We start from the raw sequence: 18921 nt of genomic DNA on the forward strand, positions 1-18921 counted from the left end.
ATACCCCAGCTATAATAAGCTTACTAGCTGGTGCCTGATCGTTTGCTTGTCAAGCACCAACGAAGTGAATAATAAAACAGCCACTCTCTCTTACTGGCTTTAAAAAAATTATTGATGATCTTCCTTGATCTCTTTGAATGCCTTTTGAAAGACCCAAGAACATGTCTTCTTGACAGAATGGGAACGATCATCTAGGTCTCCTCTTCAGGCCCCGGGACAGTTGAAAGTTGCAGTGCTGTTTGGCAACGGGGTATCTGCCATTGCATCAAAAGGTGTGGATTTTTGAGGATTATTCAAAGGGGTGAGTGCATGCTGGAACCCAACGGCGTATTTCTGAAGGTCATTACTGAGCCAGCTCCCCACATCTCCTTTTTCTAAGTGCCCTTGTTTGAAAAAGCAGACGGCTCCCTCTGTGTTGGCAGAATTTTTGTTGTCGTCCTTTATCACAACAATCTCCTTCTCCTCCAGATCAAATACATCAAGAGAATCTGCATCACTGGGCATGCTCATGGGTGGTTTGTGGCTCTGACTGCTGTCTCTTGTGCCCAGGCTGGAGACGTCAACAAAGCAGACCAGTTTCCGCTCCTTGTCACTCTTTGGTTTGTCACTGCTGAAGAGGCTCACTTTGCACAGGCTTGCTCGAGAGTGCAACCAGTCGATATCTGAATTCATCCTTGTCACTGGAACTGTGGAACTGGGCTCAGGATGTTCTGTTTCTGGGACCGTTGTCATGACCTGTGAGAGACAAGATATGTTGCCTCCTCCTTCAACTTTCCATACTCTTCTCCTAGCAGTGGGCACCTTCGCCGGTGTGGACACGTGGTTTCTCTGGTAGCGGTGACATCATAAAGCAATCAGCCACATCCACAAACCAGTGATGTGTCAGCAGCTGTGCTTTCCAGAGAGAGTGGGCTTAGTGAACAGGCACTGTCCTGTGCATTTAGACAGAAAAAGTGGCTGGAGAATGCTGGCTGGGTGGGGAATGCTGGGAGTTGTAGTTTGTCTAAGGCTTGCATCCTAGAACTCTTTTCTTTAATTCATGTAGACTGTGTCCTTTGGCTGCTTACCTTAAATCACAAAATGGATTTGGAGCCAGAATGTTCTGGCACCATGATTGTGGCACTGGTGGCCCCATCCCTACATTCATAAGCCCACATGCCCTCTTGTTGAGGCACACATGAGAAGCAAGGTTGGTAGAGTTAAGAGTGCTGGAAGGCCACAGTTACCTGTGGAATGGACCCCCTGCATGCCCACCATGATGGAGAAGTCTGCAGAGCTGGTGCAATTACCTTATCTCACAGTATCACCCCAGCATATGCACCAGGGAGTCACTGAATGCAGCACACGCAATTCTAGGCATCCACCCAAGACAGCAACCTTGGGAGGTTTACCCAAGCCTGGCCCTGGCTATGCATATCTGCCAGTTGTCTCTATTTACTGGGACAATCCTGGTGTCCTAGGAACTGTTTCCCTGCAGTTTTATCTTTTCAGACTATGTTTTATCTTTTCAGTTAGTCTTTATCATCACATTATGATTACTGCATTGATATCCCAGCCATTTCCTTTTGCAAGGTGGCTTACAGAATTGTCCTCTCCATTTTATCTTCACAACAGCCCTTTGAGGTAGGTCAGGCTGAGAATCAATGGCTGGTCCAAAGTCACCCACTGAGCTTCATGGCCACTGAACTAGAACCTGGATCTCTGAGCCCCACTTCACCATTCTGAAGGTCTGTACCACATGGACTCTCATTATGTTGCACTTCGTGTTGTGTGAGAAGTATTGCTTGTCTTTAGTCCCACTCTGTCTCCAATGGGGTGAGAGGGGGAAGTGAGTGCACCTTGTCTGTAGAGCAGCCCTCCCCAACCTTGAGCCTTCCAGACAAGTTTGGACTGAACACCCAGAATTCCCAGTCAGTGGAACAGCTGGATGGAGATTCTGGGAGTTGCAGTCCAAATGCCTCTCTAGGCCCCCAGGTTGGGGAAGGCTGGTCTAGGCCATCTGCATGTAGATATAGGAGCATAAGTACTTCATCTCTATGTACTGCTCAGTTTCATGCTAGAAATGGTATCTTTCATTGAACTGCATCATCAGGTATGCTGTGAATTCCTACCCAGTCTTTAAGCTCTTCTATGGAGGTCCTTCTCCAAGAACCCTAAAGAATTAAGTGGGGGGGGGGGGGTGACAGGAGAAGTGCCTTCTCTGTGATTGCACCCCATCTCTGGAACATGCTCCCCAAGGAAGTCCACCCAGCAGAGTCACTGTTTTCCTTCTGGCACCATGTGAAGACCCTTATATTCATCAGGCGTTTTAACTGATTTTAATATTGCTTTTATGTGAACTGTTTTATGCCATGTGGTACTTTAATCATAAGGAGCTGTCAAACTGTAATATTGTTTTTCATTCATTGTATTGCTTTTAAATGATTTTGTCTGTAAACCGTTCAGTGCCCCATGGGCTATGGGAGTGGTATACAAATGTAATAAATAAATCCCCAAAGTTGAAACACACATGCATGTAGCCTTGCAAGCCCATTGCCCTAGAATGGGTTTCTGTGCCTTGAGAAGACAACAGGGACCATGCGATGCCCGCCATGGCTCCTCATCCATGTCGGGTCGCCTTCAGCTCTTTATAAAGTTTATCTTAGAAAGCTATATATATATATATCAGCAGCTGCTAGTCTTTATGCCAACTCCAGCACTAGAGGCCCCATGCTTCTCTTTCTTTTGCTGGGATCCAGAGGGGTCATCCCATGAAGATGAATGGTGGGAAAGTCAGGACAACTCAGAGGACGGACATCTCCACGCAGCTGCTAGGGGATGCAGTGGCAGCCACGCCTTTGGGCAGCTTGGAGGCCATCCATGGCTACTAGTCCTCGTGCTGCCTCCGGGATCAGCGGCTGCACTCTTATGCTCAGTTGCTGGGCCACATGGGTGGGAGGGCGCTCCGGGTGAGCGTCCCGTGGGGGGTCGGTCAGGACAGAATCCTGGATCGCAAGCGCCTGGGCTGGGTCTGGCCCGGCGCGGCTCTGATGCTGCGGGAGGCCGGGACACACGCCCCTCTGCCGCGCGCGCGAGCCTCCATCCGGCGGGGGCGCGCGCTGAGGCGCCCGAGAGAACACCCGTTGGAGCCGTTGGGCCGGGATTGGCCACGCCCCTTCCCCCTCCGGCTTCGTCGCGTGGGCGGGGAGGAGGAGCCAGGCGGCCCCCCGGCAGGGCGCGCGGATTGGCCGCCCGGCCCGCTGGCGACGTCATAGGGGCGCGGGATTGGAGGGGCTCGCGTGACACGGCGGGCGGGGCGGGGTCTGCCTGCGGGCGTGGGGAGCGGTGACGCGCCGCCCGCCCGGCTCCGTTCAAACGCGGGTGGCGGGAAAAGCGGAGGCGGCGATTCCCTCAGGCGGGGCTGGTGCGTATGCTGAGGAAGGGGCGGCTTCGTGGCGAAGGTTTGCTAAGGCGCTCCCTTTTCCAGTACGGTAGGGTGAAGGGGTGACTCTCCGTGCTTAACCTGCGCGCAAGTCGCCTATGCCAGCTCCCTGGGGATGCTGGGAGTTGGAGTCGTGCGTCTGTAGAGGGCTCCAGTTTGGCTGGGATTGGCGTGTTATAATCTTGCCATATGTCCGTCCTTGAAACTTTTGAGCATTTTTGGAAGCCCTCTTCCGAGCGCCCTCGCCAAAGCAAGCTAGGTGGCTGGCCTCAAAGGAGGGGGCCTTCCCAGCGGTGGCACCCGACTTTGGAATAAACTCGGGGGACGAGCTGTTATCTTTTAGGCAGCAGACCTTTCTTTTTTCCCGGGCATTTTAGAGACGTAGTCCTGGATTGTTTTGGCTGTTTGCTTCTTGTGTTGTTTCTTGGTTTGTATCATATTCTATGGTTTAACATAGTAGCATTGTGTTTTCTACCTTTACCAGGTTTTTCCCTGTTTGTAATCAGCCCAGAGAGCACTAGGCATTGGGTAGATTAGAAATACTAAAGCAACATCTTCAGCAAGCGTTCAACCCTGGCTTTGAGTGTGCAAGGCTGAGCTCCTAATGCCTACTTCCCAAAGCGTTGGGGGATGAATGTCATTCGGGTTCTTAGGCCTTTGGACTTTGAAACGGGGCAGCTCGGGTGACAAGAGCCAAAGGGTAGAGCCCTTGTTCTGTGGGGAGGGCAGAGCCTTCTTTGTGTTGTCCCACAAAGAGATAGCAAGTCTAGTAGAGTTGGAAGGGCCATCGAGTCCAACACCCTGCTCTGTTTCCACATGGGGTCACCCATCCAGCTGCAAGCTTGCACCTCTCCAGTTTTGCAAAGGTGCCTTGACATGCTGCCTCTGTGAACAGCTGTGCAGGTTGGCAGTCATTGCTGTCAATACTGGGCTAGCTGAACTCAGTACGGGGCAGTTTCTTATATTCTAAACTGGATAGGATGGTGGGGCTTCACCTGTGATGGAGAGCAATTGAACGGCAGTGGTGAGGATAACTGGAGAAGGCTATCTGAGCATGTGCAGAGTATCTCTTTCCCTTGCAACTGCAAGCTAATACTGTGTTCTGGGGTCTCACTTTTCTGTGCAATCACAGTTCAAAAATGCCATCAGGCTTTCTGGGCAGTGCTGAGGCTTCAGGGATACTACATGTGTCAGCTGTACTGTGGACTGCATGAGGAGAATCCCAGTGAAGGGGATTTACCTCACAAATGTATTTTTAAAAATATAGTAACACCTCTCCCATGATGGTGGTTTCAGGGCAGGGAGACTCTCCCTGATCTTGAGCTGGGGTGTGGGGGAGGTGGTTGGTGATGAGACATTTAGCTGCTTTCCAGGGCTCAGTGTGTAGCCTGGGCGATTCCAGGGAGAGAAATATTAAGGCCAGCCAAAACTGTGAAACCTGCAGCGCATTATTATTTCCTCCCTGTGGATTACTTCATAATGTGTATTGGCAGAGAGGAAGAGGTTCAGTTGGCTAATGGAGTTTCCTTGCTGCAGTGGGGTTTGGGCCAGTAGGTAGGTTGAATATTGTGGCTTGGTTTTCAAGACTCATGGAATTACTCACTTGGCATGTATGAGCAAGCTCCTGCACACATTTGAGCTCTTACTAATTTAATTGAGAAAGGGGGTGTAGTTCAGTGGTAAAAGACACGCTTTACATGCAGAACATCCCAAGTCAGTCATGTTCTCATATGACTGGGAAAACTTGCAGGGATCCCTGAAGAGCTGCTGGTGGTTAGTGTAAAAGATGCTGGGAGAGATGGCTTAATGGTCTGTATTTTGTAGAAGACTATTCCCTAGATTCCTGTGTCACTGCTTTGAATATTAAAAGGCCAAACAAATTCTATGCCTCTTCTGGAGCCGAGTGCTTTATGGCAGCCCTTTCCAAGAGAAACAGACTGGTAAAAAAATAATCTTCATAGCAACTTTCTTGGAATCTCTTGTCATATAAGTCATCATATTGCTTGAAAAAATATATACTTTGGTGTATACAGGTGTGCTTGTTTTTAAAAATGCAGTTGCATTTCAGAGAATTGTAGGCTTCAGAGACAAGACCAATGCTCCCATAACCTGTTCTTGGTATTAATTATTCCAGCAGTTCTTTAAACCACCCCTGGAGGTGCCTTTTGCTGATGAAGTTTTGAAGATGCTGAAGTTTAAGTACGGAGTGCAGAGCCCTGCCAAGTTAGGTGTGATGGAGTCTATTGCCAGCCGTGCCTCTCGACTTAACCTACTTTTTCAGGTGAAGTTTTTCAAATAACAGATTGTATAAAATACTAGTTTTGCAGTGTTATTTTCAGTTGACAAATAGGGCACTTGTTGCACTGAATGAATAGCATTTCTTTGGTTGAATATTTGTGGCTATCTGTACCTCCCTTACAACAAGGAAAGGGTCAGCAATTAGTGCCCCCTTGGATTATCAGGCCCACTGATTCATGTCATCAGCTGCTGGTCCACCCCTGCTGCCAATTTCAGAGGCAAAAGTGAGCTGTAAAGGGACAATTGCAGTGGCAATGGAGCTTGCAGGTCATCATTTTGAAGGGTGGGGGTATGGGACTTCGGCCCCCACTGCTCTTTTCCAAAATCATTTGATTGATTTTAAAGGATTGCTGTAGAGGCCCCAGTCTCAGCTAATGAAATGGCTGCAGTTCAAGGTGGCCGTGGAAGTATTTCTTTGAGGATTCCCTCTAAACCTTTGGTCCTTCAGATGTTGTTGGACTTCAGCTCCCCCAGCCAAGAAGAGGATCAGGGATCATGGGAGTTGTACTACATCTTCAGAGCTGCAAGTGTCTCGCCCCCTGCCCCCAGCTTCTTTGAACGGTTCTATGCATGCACAGTGGCCTGTTGTAAAGCAGAGCTGGGCAGAGGTAGATCTCTAGATGTTTTCAACTCTCAGTTCCCAGAATCCTCCGCCAGTATGGTCAATGCTCAAGAATGATGGAAACTGATGGCCAAAACATCTCAATCTACTTTCTGCCCACCCCTGCCGTAAACATGCTTCTAAAATATTGATGGCTAAGCATTGGATACACACGTTTTGCTTCAGTTCTTATCTCACTGGTGCTTGCCTTTGTTACCAGGGGAAACTACCCTCTGTGGCACAACAGCAGATGTCTCTGCTTTCCAGGGAAGGAATCTTGGACTCCCTAATGGTGCTTTTTGAAGAATGCAGCAACCCCGCTTTAATGAAAATCAAGCAAGTGGGCAGCTTTATGAAAAAGTGTATGTGTCATTGGTGTTCTTTTCGATTTTACAAATGCAAGAGCAGACTTATTCTATAAGGGTCTTATTCAGGCGTTACCTTGCAGCTGAGAAAAACCATGTAGTAACTGAAGGGGGTGGGTCTTGGGCTTGCATGCATATTATCCTTTGGTGGTGGTGTAAAACCCCTAGGGTCATGGGCCCCGGAACCTTTCGAGTGCTGCACCCCTGCCTTCTGCTGCCGCCATCTTTGCTACTGCTGTAATGGCAACTGAAAAGTAGACATTTCGCTTAGAAATGAGGCATGCAAGGAAAGTGCACCTTTCAGAAGTAGAACTGCACTCCTGGCAAGCTTCTGGAAACATCCAAACAAGATACATGCTGCCCTCACTGCTTCATTTTGTCACTGCTGCAACACATGGGGGACATTCTGGCCTGCAAAAAAGCCACAGGAGGCTTATGTTTGTCCATCCCCCCCCAGGGCAGAAGATGATAATATATGGAAGGTAGAAATGGGAACAAAAAACGGGCAAACTTATTTTTCTGTGCACAGAACACATTGTCTTCCTCCTTCCTCTGCCACACGGGCAATAAATGATGGAGAAAGGATACATGCATGAGTGTTGCCCCGTTCTTACTACACTAGCTTTTCTCCACTGAAAGGAAAGCTATTTGACTCCAAGTACAGTTTAGCTAGCAGATAACTTCAGAATGCTTTTATATGCTGATGTCTTCTATATATAGATGTATACTTGCAAGTGGGTCAGTTTGAGGTGCAGGATAAGAGCCTGGCAACCTGAAACTGCAAGCTTACTCAAAAGTAAGTCCCTCTTTGTTCATGGTGCTCACTCTAGGCAGGTGGGGATCTGAACTGGAGCTTGGTGGCTTCTTTCTGCAGAGACAGTCTTTCAGGCTGGATGTTGCCTGGGCATGCTGGGAGTTGCGGGATATGTTTTCTGTCTAAACAAACAGGAGGGCACCCTAATTATACTTTATGGATTGCCAGCTGTGCTCTGCATGGAGGCAGAGAAGTGCAGGGCGTAAGTGGGAGGACAGTAGCATTAACCAGCCCGTAACTGGTTCCCTACAGAACCCATCTTTGATCAGGGGACAGAAATTAGCTTCTGTATGCCGCATGTTCTCAGCTCCACCTGTGCAGGATGTAATTTGCCCCACTGCATTTATTTCATTTTCAGCTACAGGTAAGCAGGAAGACTGGTGGTTCCTATTCCCCTTGTCTTCCCTTCTTGTGATATCCCATTCTGTGAAGTCTTGATGTATTAAACCCACCTTCTCCAACCTCCTGTGCTGTACATGTTTTGGACCACAGCTGCCAGGATCCTTGAGCCTTGGCCATGCTGGCTGGGGCAGGTGGGAGTTGAAGTCTTCTAGAGAGTGCCAGATAGAGGAAGGTTGTACTACCTTATAAAGACAAAGTCCTCCTGTATATAGCCACAGAAGCTTTATATAGCCATAGCAGCTTACAGAGAAACACAAGCAAAAGGAAGGCGCTGATATTCTAAATTTAAAGTGCAGTGGGGGAGGAAAACGGGAGGTGAATGTGAATGAATGCTGTTGTACATGCTTAAGCTTTGCTTCATTGGGGAATAAAGATTCAGGCCGTTGAACCTTCCATTGGAGAAGTGAGATGGGAAGTGGAAGGTGATCCTATGGAAATGTTTGGGAGCAAATTCTAGACAAGAGGCAACCAGACTGATAGGGCACAGTCTGTCTTGGCTGTAGGAGGCCTTGACATGATTTAGGGCAGTGTCAAAGGAGTCTGATCATGGGTGGGTTGCCTCAGATCATGAAGGCAGATTTAGAAGGGAGGCAAGGCCTTGGAAGACTTTACTTGAAAGCAGAATGGCTTTGTGCTGGGTGCAGAAGAGGAAGGAAGCTCTGATCTGGACAGTGGGAAGAGATTTGGATCTATGAGAGAGCTATATGTTTGGTTTCAGAGGCTTGAACAGAAAATACAAGGTGGGAACAGGGCTATGGATGAGACTGACAAAGGTATGTATATAAAACTGTTGAAGTCAGTGATGTTTGTATTGCAGTCTTTCCCAGTGTAAGACACTTGCCTTGTCTTGTACAGATTCAGGTTCAATAGCAGAGTTCCAGGAACTTCAGCCCAGTGTGAAGGACTTTGAAGTCAAGAGCCTGGTGGGACGCGGTCACTTTGCAGAAGTGCAGGTCGTGAGAGAGAAGGCAACTGGCGACGTCTATGCCATGAAAGTGATGAGCAAGGCAGCTTTGCTGCAGGACCCTGTACGTTCCTCTTCTGATTTCAAAACCTCCAAAATGCTCCTAAGCTTTTGATAGTTGAGAGAAATCTTGGCTGGGGCCTGCACTCAGAGTAGCACATTTTGCCCACACTTTGTTCTTTCCAGGCTATCAGGAACTGGCATGTTTTGTCCCTCAGAAATACTACGTAGACTTCCTGATAGCTGAATAAAGGCTTGTGCACCAGCTCCTTGCACAGGGCAGTGCAGTCACACAGACAGTGTGTGGAGGGAATGAATCGTATTACTTCACAGCACTCACATGATGCCATCTCAAGTGGGAACCATCATAGCACAGTGGTCGAAGTGCTGGACTATGACCCAGATTCAGTTCCCAACTCAGATGTGAAGCCCAGAGGGTGGTCCTGGGCCACTTCCATCAGTCCAACATACGTTACACAGTTGGGTAGGAGGACGCATTGGGAGGGAGAGAATTTTGCATGGCATCCTGACCTTGGAGGAAGGGGTAGCATGGCTCAGATAAGTCTTCAGAGCAGTTAACATCATACATGTGAAGACATCCCTGTAATTAGGCTCTCTTATTGGAGATGGGGAAATGAAGTTGCTTTCAGGTGAAATTTCAGCTAGAGACTTCCTAGATCCTGCTGCTGGCATTAGCTCTGCTACGCCAGCCATGCTAAATTTCAAATGAACTGGGACCTACCATGTGAAAATGGCTGTTCTGGAGGAAGAATGTGTCTAGTGGGAACACTCGGAATACATTTGTGGTCAGGGAAGTGGCAGAAAATAGATGATATCCAATAAGCCTTCCCCCAAACTGTTGCCCTCCCTATGTATGGGACTACAAACTTCAGCATTCCTAACCATTGGCCATGCTTGCTGGGGCTTATGGGTGCTGAAGTCTAAAACATCTAGAGAACCCATGTTGGCTATTGAACTTCTTTCAGCCTGGGGGGCAAATTCCTTTTCAGAGAAACTCACCACCTGCTTTACAATGTCACCATTATAAAACACCAAAATAGCAAAAATGCCAGCATGTGTTCAGAGGCTCTTACTTCCAGGAAAGCCTTAGGAAACTTATTCCAGCCTTTTGGAATGGGAAAATAACTGCAAAAAACGGGATCCCAGACTGTATGAAAGATGCTTGAGATGGAACAGGTTGCTATTGAATGGGGAAACTACATTGAAAAGGGATTTTAAAAAAGGCATTCTTTATGTGCAGGATATTAACTATTTCTAAGAATTGCATTTTTAAAGCTCTGCAGTAAGGCAATGTAATGCAGCACTGCCCAGAGAGTCTGTCCTGGTTAGTGGGTAGCACAGAGACTATACAAGGAAGTGAGGAGCACTGGGATGTATGGTTTGGGGAGTGTCACTGGAGATGATGAGCACTGGAACTGCCATTGTGCAACTGTTCGCACATTTTGTAGGCATCTCTATGAGACCTAGCAACTTGCTTTTAAATGTTCTGAAGGCTGACATTTCCAGAAACTTAATACAATAATGTTCTGATTTTAGATGCAAGTAGCTGTTCTGCTAAATGACATTGCCCACCCACTTTTTTCTTCCCAGGATTTGATGATGATTAATACTTTCTTGTAGGTATCATTCTTTGAAGAAGAGAGGAATATATTATCCCAGAATACTAGCCCTTGGATTCCGCAGCTATATTATGCCTTTCAGGACAAAAAGAACCTCTATTTGGTGAGTTTTGTGTTTGGAGGCTCACTTCAAGTGAGCTGACGATAGCTTTCACCTTTACAATCTAGGCAAGTTGCTGACATTTGAAGACCTGGTTGTCAGAGTTTGATTATGCTTCATTCACTTCAAAGCAATTACAAAGGGAAATGAGATTAGATGTTACATTTTCCTGTTAGGTAAGGTACAAACCTTCTGCATAATAGGGAACACTTGAATCCATGAATGAAGAGCACTTGGCAGTTGATTTACATTTTCCATATAAGTGCATATTTAAATGCTTTAAAACATCCATTCTTCTATTTCTATTTTTTAAAGCATGATTTGAAATGCAATTTAAGTATACTCACTGCTGTGTGGATAATATGCCTTGGTTTTCTTCTGCTGTGGGATGCAGAGTGAGTTGTGCTCTTTGGCCCTTCTCTTCGGCTCCTCATTGTGCTTAGCAGCCGTGACTTGAACTTGAAAGTCCTGTGTTGAAATACATGCAGGGTGTTTAAGGTTGAGCATTACTGGCTACACATGGTCATGGGGAGAGGGAGTAGGGGACATCTGCCTTGGTCCCGACAAAGTGAACCCCTTTGTTGATCTCATTGCATGTATGGTGGGTAAGAGGGGGCAAGGGAAAGACTGAGCAGGTGATACAAAAGCTATTTAGGTGGCGCTTTGCACATAACGGATTTGACAGGTTGTTACCCCAAAGGACCTAAAATAGACACAGGGAAGCGGCAGAGGAAGAGGATGCAATGGTGGTAAGAGTACACAGGGATCAATCACGTGCTATATCAGTTGTACATCTTGGAGCTGAAAGTGGGGATTTCTTTGTTAGCACTTATATACCACCTTATGTGCTAAAAGGTCATCAAGGCAGTACGCAAGAATTTACCACAGTGAAGTCATAAAACAACAGAAAACAAGGACATTAAAATGGATGAAAACAGAAAAAACATCATGGTTTAGAAGTCTAAACTGAAAACCTACACCCTTTCTAAAAGCCCAGAGAAAGGGTATCCATTGTAGTAATTGATGGGGCCCATTTCATGGCTTGAAAATGATAGAGGACAAAGCTGTTTCACTGCCGAACAGGTGGGCCTCTGCAAGGAATGCAGCCCTCAAAGGGGCCTCTCCTACAGACTTCATAGTGAGACAGGTTCATAGTGAGACAAGCGGTCCCTGACACAGCCTGGTCTGAAGCTTTTAAGGCTCTAAATGTTTGAACAACACCTCAGATTGTGCCTGGAAAGAACCTGGCAAACTGCAGGCATTTCAGGAATAGGTATCAACTAGTTGCAGTAAGCAGTCTGCCTGCTTCTGATTCTAGACTCTTGCTAACCAGCCCCCAGGGGACTGGGTTTAGGGATTTGTTCCATGGGCTTTCTGGGCATGGTAAGACGGGATGACAGGCTCAGGTCTGTGTTTCTATGGGGATGAAGGACCCTTCATCTGTGGAGACGGGAAATGAAGGGGGGTTCTCAGGTGTAAATACACTGCTTGTCCCTTTTACTCTTACATGTTAAGTGTCACACAGGGAGAATAAAATAGCTGAGTAATACTTTTCTTTTTAGGCCTACTTGCAAAAGGATTCAAAAACCTACCTTTTATTAGTTAGGCTGTAAAAAGAGTACAGTGTCTAAATATTGCTGGATAGTAGCTAGCTTTTCTGGAATCCTGCTTTTAACGTGTGTAGTATCAAGAGAATCTCTTTTTCCATGCTTTCTTGTCACATTTGGTGATGACTTATCAATGAAAAAAATGACTGTTTTTTTAGGTTGTTAGATTTCTTGTTCAAGAAAGATGCAGGAAATATTATACCTTACTTGTGTACAAAGCTGGATATATTGTGCATATGCAAACTATTCTTTAAATACCCATGTGTTTGCTACTACTGTGTGTCTTGCCATAGTAAAGCTTTATAAAATTAAATTTCCTTTTATTGTGTATGATCTAATTACTTTGAAAGGTTATGGAATATGAGCCTGGAGGGGATCTTCTGTCATTCTTAAACAGATATGAGGATCAGCTGGATGAAAGCATAGTTCAGTTTTATCTGGCAGAGCTAGTTCTGGCTATTCACAGTGTCCATCAAATGGGCTACGTACATCGGTAAGTGGATTCCTCCATCTCACATCCACATGTTTAACTAAACTTGAGGAATAAGCACTGCTGTTGGAAATTACTGATGGTTTTGATGTAGCAGCATGTGGAGATAACATTTAGTGTAATTATAGAACTGCTGCAGGGCTTTGTTTCCATTCCAAAATCTACTTGAGGCTTGCTTAAAGGTTTGTGCCTGCCCAGTGTCGCAGCAAAGCCTACATGCTACTGATGTATCATCATCTTCACTTTTGACGCTCCCATGGCACTTCAGTAGTTTCTCAGTTCATGGAAGAGCTTTCTGTAGGTGGTCAGCCTTTGTCCCATGGGCAAATCATACCATCTGAGGTTCAACAGATGGTCATGTCACCTTTTCAGGACCTGGCCCTATTTCCTTGACACCCTCCGATACTTATCTGATTTTGCATGCATTTATTCCCATTCTCAAAGGCTGAAGTGCCTCCCCTAAGGCTGAGTTATTGACAGTAAGTGCTTGAGGTGAAAATATGCTGTTATATTTAGTATTTTGGCCCTGCTTTTGTACTTTGCTCGCACCCATCACTGTAATGTGACCCGTAAGAGCCTATCTGAAATTGACTTTGACCCTCAGGCTAAAAGAGATTCTCTATCCCTGCTGTACCTCGTATGATGTGCCAAAAGTTAGAATCATTCAGCTGTAGGCCACTCCCTTGTGATATTTTCTTATGTGGAGAAAGGGTTGGCACAGTCATAAAAGTTTGATTCCTTAATCATGATTAAGGGATTGAGACTGGGCCATGGCATTTTGTACACTAATGTCCTTACTGTGCAGTCATTAATGATTAGGTTTACATCAACACAAACTTCAACCATTGTTAATTGTAATTATGTTATCTTGTTCAAACTCTGATATTAAATTCTAGCAAATAGAAAATCATAGCTAATGTCTGTGCTGGTGGCTAGTAAACTAACAGGAGGATTCCCTGAACTGCTTAGCTCCATCTAACATACTGAGTTTTGTGAATGCATAACAGTGTTATATTTCAGCAGTTGGGGCTACTTTCTTTTGAATGGTGCTTAGCTTTCTGATGTCCAAATCCAAAGTATTAGCACATGACATCTCAGAATACTGAAATAAGTTTCTTCTAATTGTTCACATTGCAAAATTAATGTTTCTCACCTGAATAGCTGTGTTTTGCATTGTTCAGATCTATAATGCGACATCAGTACATTTCCTTGTTGTTAATTCCATTATATGGTGCCAGCAACCCACATTAATTATTCTCCTTTGGCAAGGATATCTCAGTAGCTTCATTGCCTGAGCTCCAGAGGAGGGATGAAGTGAGAGCAAGAGCTGTGATCACTACAGATGTCCCAATTTTGGGTGGGCGTAGCATTGCAATGGAAAACCTTGCCTGGAACATTCAGCTTGGAAGTGGCAGCGAAAGGTAGTTTCAGCTGATTTGCTTGAGCTACCGAAAAGTTTTTGCCCTAGAGAGCATGTGTGTTTTTCTACAGCATGCCTTTCAGATATACTAATATCTTTTGAGGAGACCTAATAGCTCTGGAGGTTGAGGATACATTCATTTTGATTTAATGTTTTTCTTATTTTATTTGTAACAGGTTACATGGTCAGAAATGTGGTTTGATAAAGAGGGTATTATTGATTATTGCTTGATTTTGCTTTATTTACAGAGATATTAAGCCAGAAAATATCCTCATTGATCGAACAGGACATATAAAGTTGGTGGACTTTGGGTCAGCTGCCAAAATGACAGGGGATAAAATGGTAACAAAAGTCTTTGGGTTGCCCATATGGAATGGAAAATATAAACATTTGCAATGCATGTTGGTGCCCATGCAAATTGTGTCTATTGTTATAAATAGGAAAAGAGTGTTGGTGAAATTTGGGGGTCTCATTCTACTTTTCCATAGGAGGTTACAATGTATTAAATTTCTGTGTTTACATATGCATTCTTGAATAATTATACGGTATAAATATATTCCAGAAAGAGGGCTTAGCTTGGTGTAGTGTTTCTCTCTGAAAAGGATCCATGTAATGGCCACACAGTCATAAGAGTATGAGAAGTCCTCATGTAAGTAGAGCTTACATGAAAGAAGCTTAATAAAACTGAGATGTTAAATTCTATTCACAGCAGTCAAATGTAACCCAAGAGTGTTTTGTCCAAGTGTTGAAATGGAGTTGGATTGGTAAATGTTCAGGAAGGTTTAATTTAATTTAATTTAATTTAATTTAATTTAAACATTTGTATCACGTCCTTTCTGACGAACGGCTCAGGATGGCTTACAATGATTTAAAAATATAATAGTACAATAGTACAATAATTAAAATGGTAGATATTAAATCAACATAAAACCAACACATCATAAAACTAAGAGAGAAGAAAGGAAGAAAATAGAAAATGCAACTGTGGAAAAAGATCTTAAAACTTCTAAAAGTCTAATTATTAAAATGCTGGCTGAATTTACCCGGCGCTGAAAAGAGTATAAAGTCAGTGCCAGGCAAACCTCTCTGGGGAGCACATTTCATAGTCGGCGCCACTGCAGAGAAGGCCCTCCTCTGGGTAGACACCCTCCATGCCTCCTTCAAAGAGGGTTCCCAGAGGATATAATAAACGTAATTAACTCGGTATGAAAGTAAAGCTTTTTGAGGCATAACAGTGAAGTATGTGCCTCCCATCAATCCGTGTGCTTTCTGAAGTTCAAAATGAGTGGATTCTTATGCAGCCTGAAGAACACCACCCATGTACATAAGGAAAGTATTCACATCCTTGGGGGAAGTGCAGAACTTGGAGGTGGGGGAGAAGAACCCCCAGTGCAGGGAAGTGAAGCTGAATGTGCTCATGGAATGCTTCCTGACTTGGGTGGCGCAGAGAAACCACGTGGAAGGTGGGACAGAGGACTGACTCGAGCACTGTGAGAGTGCTTGATGATCAGAACTGCAGATGGTTAAAAATGGTGCACAGCAAAAGTAGGGAGAAATAACCTTAATGGAGAAGGTGCATCAGGGAGTGCAAGAAGGAAGCATCTTCTTTCCTTTACTGAGCAATAGATTCTTTCTTTACTAGCTGTGGATGACTGCTAGACTCAGATTGCATCTGCCTCGCAGCTGCAACTAGGGGCACTAGATTGGAAACTGCAGTACTAAACCATGGTTTAGCACAATGTAAAGGAACTATGGAGAACATTATGCTGGCTCTGCTCCTTTCTTCCTTCTTGTTTTCCTCTACCTCATGGTTGTAAGGAGCTATACATAAGCTCTAGGTTCTGGGCAACCAGAGCACTGGGAACCATGGTTAACATTAACTATGGTTAGTCTGAAACCATGGTTTTGAAGTAAGCTTGTTCTTAAGCCGCCCCGAGGCTTAGGCAAATGGGGCAGCATATAAGTCTGCTAAATAAATAAACTAACCTCAGGCAATGTTAGCCACTGTTTGTCAGCTGAGAAGTAAGAGCTTCCAAAGTTTCCTTTGCAACTGCGTTACAGGAGCAGAGCCTCATGCTTTCTGCAATTCATTCATGTCATGTGAAATTGGGGACAGAATCCCAGGCCTGGGGGGGAAATGCAGCTCTCCTGGACTTGTAGTCCAGCACTCTGGGTTTACCCTGGTAGCTATATCCCATTCCCTTGACCCTACCCTCTCTCCCACAACATGTGCTAGCTTTGGTGATTTCCTCTCTCCGGGCCTTTTTTTCCTGTGCTGAATGGTTGAAATACTACTGCTAAAGGGCCATCACTGGCAGCAAGAGCTTTTACCTAAAACAGGCTGGTATACTGGGGCCTTTGGCACCACCCATTTTGCCTTCAGCCTTGTGCACCCCTGAAATGCAGCCCCAAGGGCTTGTCTAAAAGAGTTTTGCCATTGTGCACCCCTGCGTTAAACCATGGTTTTTAGTATGATAGTCCAATGCAGCCTATAGATTCATGGATTTTAGAAAGTATAGACAGTTGTTTGGCAGACATAACAATCTAATGACTCTCCAATACAAATTCTCTCTGGTATAAATTGAAAAAGTACAGGCGCTTCCATATGCATCATTAGTAGGAATTTTCACTGAAGTTGGTGTTCATTTTTAAAATTGTTATACTTATTTCTAAAGAGGGACATCCACCTTTCAGTAAAAAGAAACTGAAGCAGCTGATAGCATTGATAACTAGCTAGCTGGTGCCTGCCCTGGTCCTTGAGCTTAATAGCATGCTTGCTAATCTAGGAAGAAACTGAAATGGGTAATTAGATAGCTGAGGTCTCATGGATCGTGAATAATGGTGTTCTTGATTACAGTTAGAACTGTTTGTCTCTTGTGATAGTAACAAGTGCCTCTTGATTAAGCTAATGTAATTGATATGATTTGATATAGCAATGAGTATTGGTTAATTACTCATTAACTCTTTTGGTTTGAGTTGCATGTTCTGGCCCCAGGTATCTTTTAACAATGTGAAATTATAATCAAAATTATTATATCCCTTTGCCTGTCAGAGATTTTTTTCCCTGCTTAAACTAGCAACACTTACTGATAGGTACTTATTTCAGAGAACAGTAGGCATTTAAGAGGACAGTGGGTTTCAAGCTACGTTTCCAGGGTTGCTGGAGTTCTTTTGGAGGCTAACATTCTGTGATGGCAGAGGAGCGTCTATGAAAAGAAACACACACACTACTGATGTTTTTCTGCCCTCAAGAGAGCATTGACTCTGTTCTGGGTCATAGCTGCACTTCAGGTTGGTCACTGCAGAGAATTCTAGCTTATTAATGACTCCAATTTGGATTCTTCTGCAAGTGGGAGTGGCTAAGGTAACCACAAATTCCCCAGAATGGAAAAGCTTGGCATTGTTTTAGGAACTCAAACCATGGCTTTTCTCTCTTCTAGTGAGCTTGGATCAATAAGCTGCCCATATGAGACATTAGCTTTAAACTTAGAATGGGAAAGGGATGAAGGCTCACCTCTGCTACCCCGGCCTTTCTTTGTTGTCCTATCTAGTAGGAGAAGGGGGATGCCCCAAACTGGGGTATTTTATAGCTATGTAGCAGAGGATGGGGGAACACACACTGTTCTGGAGATACAAGAGTCAACTCCCTGCAATTGTCTACCATAAACTGAAGCTTGAGTGGCTCCAGTCCTTTCCTTCCTTTGTAGTTTTCCTTTGCTCTCACCTCAAGTTGTTCACATAAACTTTTGATTGACGTCCATACAAACAAATGTTTTCTTCAGTTGCTAGGGGAAAACCTTTCTGATTCTTTTTCCATAAGTAACTTGAGTAATGGTTGATTGCCAGAATACAGTAGCACTCACATAACCTGTAATAATTAGATTGTAATTTTCTAATTATATTCCTACTTTTCAGGTGAATGCTAAGCTTTCAGTTGGCACCCCTGATTATATGGCCCCAGAGGTGCTTATGGTTTTGAATGGTGATGGCAGGGCTTCCTATGGACCAGAATGTGACTGGTGGTCTCTAGGGGTGGTTGCCTATGAAATGATCTACGGAAAATCTCCATTTACTGAAGGAACTTCAACCAAAACCTTCAATAACATCATGAATTTTCAGGTATAAACAGGGCTTTTCTCCATACAGTTGAAGTCAGAGATCTTTTGGTTTGGGCAAATTCCAAGCGTGCATCTGCTGTGCAAAAGGCAAATCACGTATTTGGGATCATTAGGAAAAGTGCTGAGAAAAAAGCAGATTGCTGATATTATGTTTTTATATAAAGCAACTGTGCTTGGAATGCTGTGTCGTGTCTGGTCACCATACCTAAAACAGGATATTATAGAGGTGGGAAAGAAGCAGAATAGAGTAACCAAGATGATCAAGGGCTGGGGCAGCTTCCCAGTGAAGAAAGGTTACATTGGGGCTTATTAGCTTAAGAAAAAAAGGCAAATAAGGAGGAATGTGGCAGAGGAATATAAAATTCATGCAGGGTTTTACGAAAACAGGTTTTCTTGCTCATAATACCAGAGCTGAAGGTCATTCAGTGAAGTTGAATGATGAGAGATTCAGGAGATGGAAGGCCATTTTTGGCATAGAGGTGGGATGAGAATCTAATAAACAAACATGCAAGTACTACTTCAGTGTGTAACTGAATTTGTTAAAACAAAATGTAGTGATGGTTGCGGCCTGGGCAGCTTTAAATGGGGACTGGACAAATGGATGGATGAGATGGCTCTTTGTGGCTACTAGTCCTGATAGACATGTATTATTTCAGTGTCAAAGGCAGTGTGCTTGAGTGC

General features: G+C 44.7%; 1 protein-coding gene across 2 annotated transcripts in view; it reads left to right on the plus strand.

The window, feature by feature from the left end:
• The first annotated feature begins 5606 nt into the window (after positions 1–5606).
• Positions 5607–18921, plus strand: part of CIT (citron rho-interacting serine/threonine kinase) — a 106785-nt gene continuing 93470 nt past the window's right edge. For both annotated transcript variants that reach the window (XM_044448860.1, XM_044448862.1), the window contains exons 1-7: positions 5607–5702; positions 6541–6682; positions 8757–8929; positions 10507–10608; positions 12563–12705; positions 14371–14464; positions 18038–18241. In XM_044448860.1, coding sequence (XP_044304795.1) covers positions 5607–5702; positions 6541–6682; positions 8757–8929; positions 10507–10608; positions 12563–12705; positions 14371–14464; positions 18038–18241 — 954 coding nt within the window. The remainder of the gene's footprint in view (positions 5703–6540; positions 6683–8756; positions 8930–10506; positions 10609–12562; positions 12706–14370; positions 14465–18037; positions 18242–18921) is intronic.

Source organism: Varanus komodoensis, unplaced genomic scaffold, assembly GCF_004798865.1.
Source record: "Varanus komodoensis strain SLA01 unplaced genomic scaffold, ASM479886v1 scaffold56, whole genome shotgun sequence".
NCBI classification, from domain to species: Eukaryota; Metazoa; Chordata; class Lepidosauria; order Squamata; family Varanidae; genus Varanus; species Varanus komodoensis.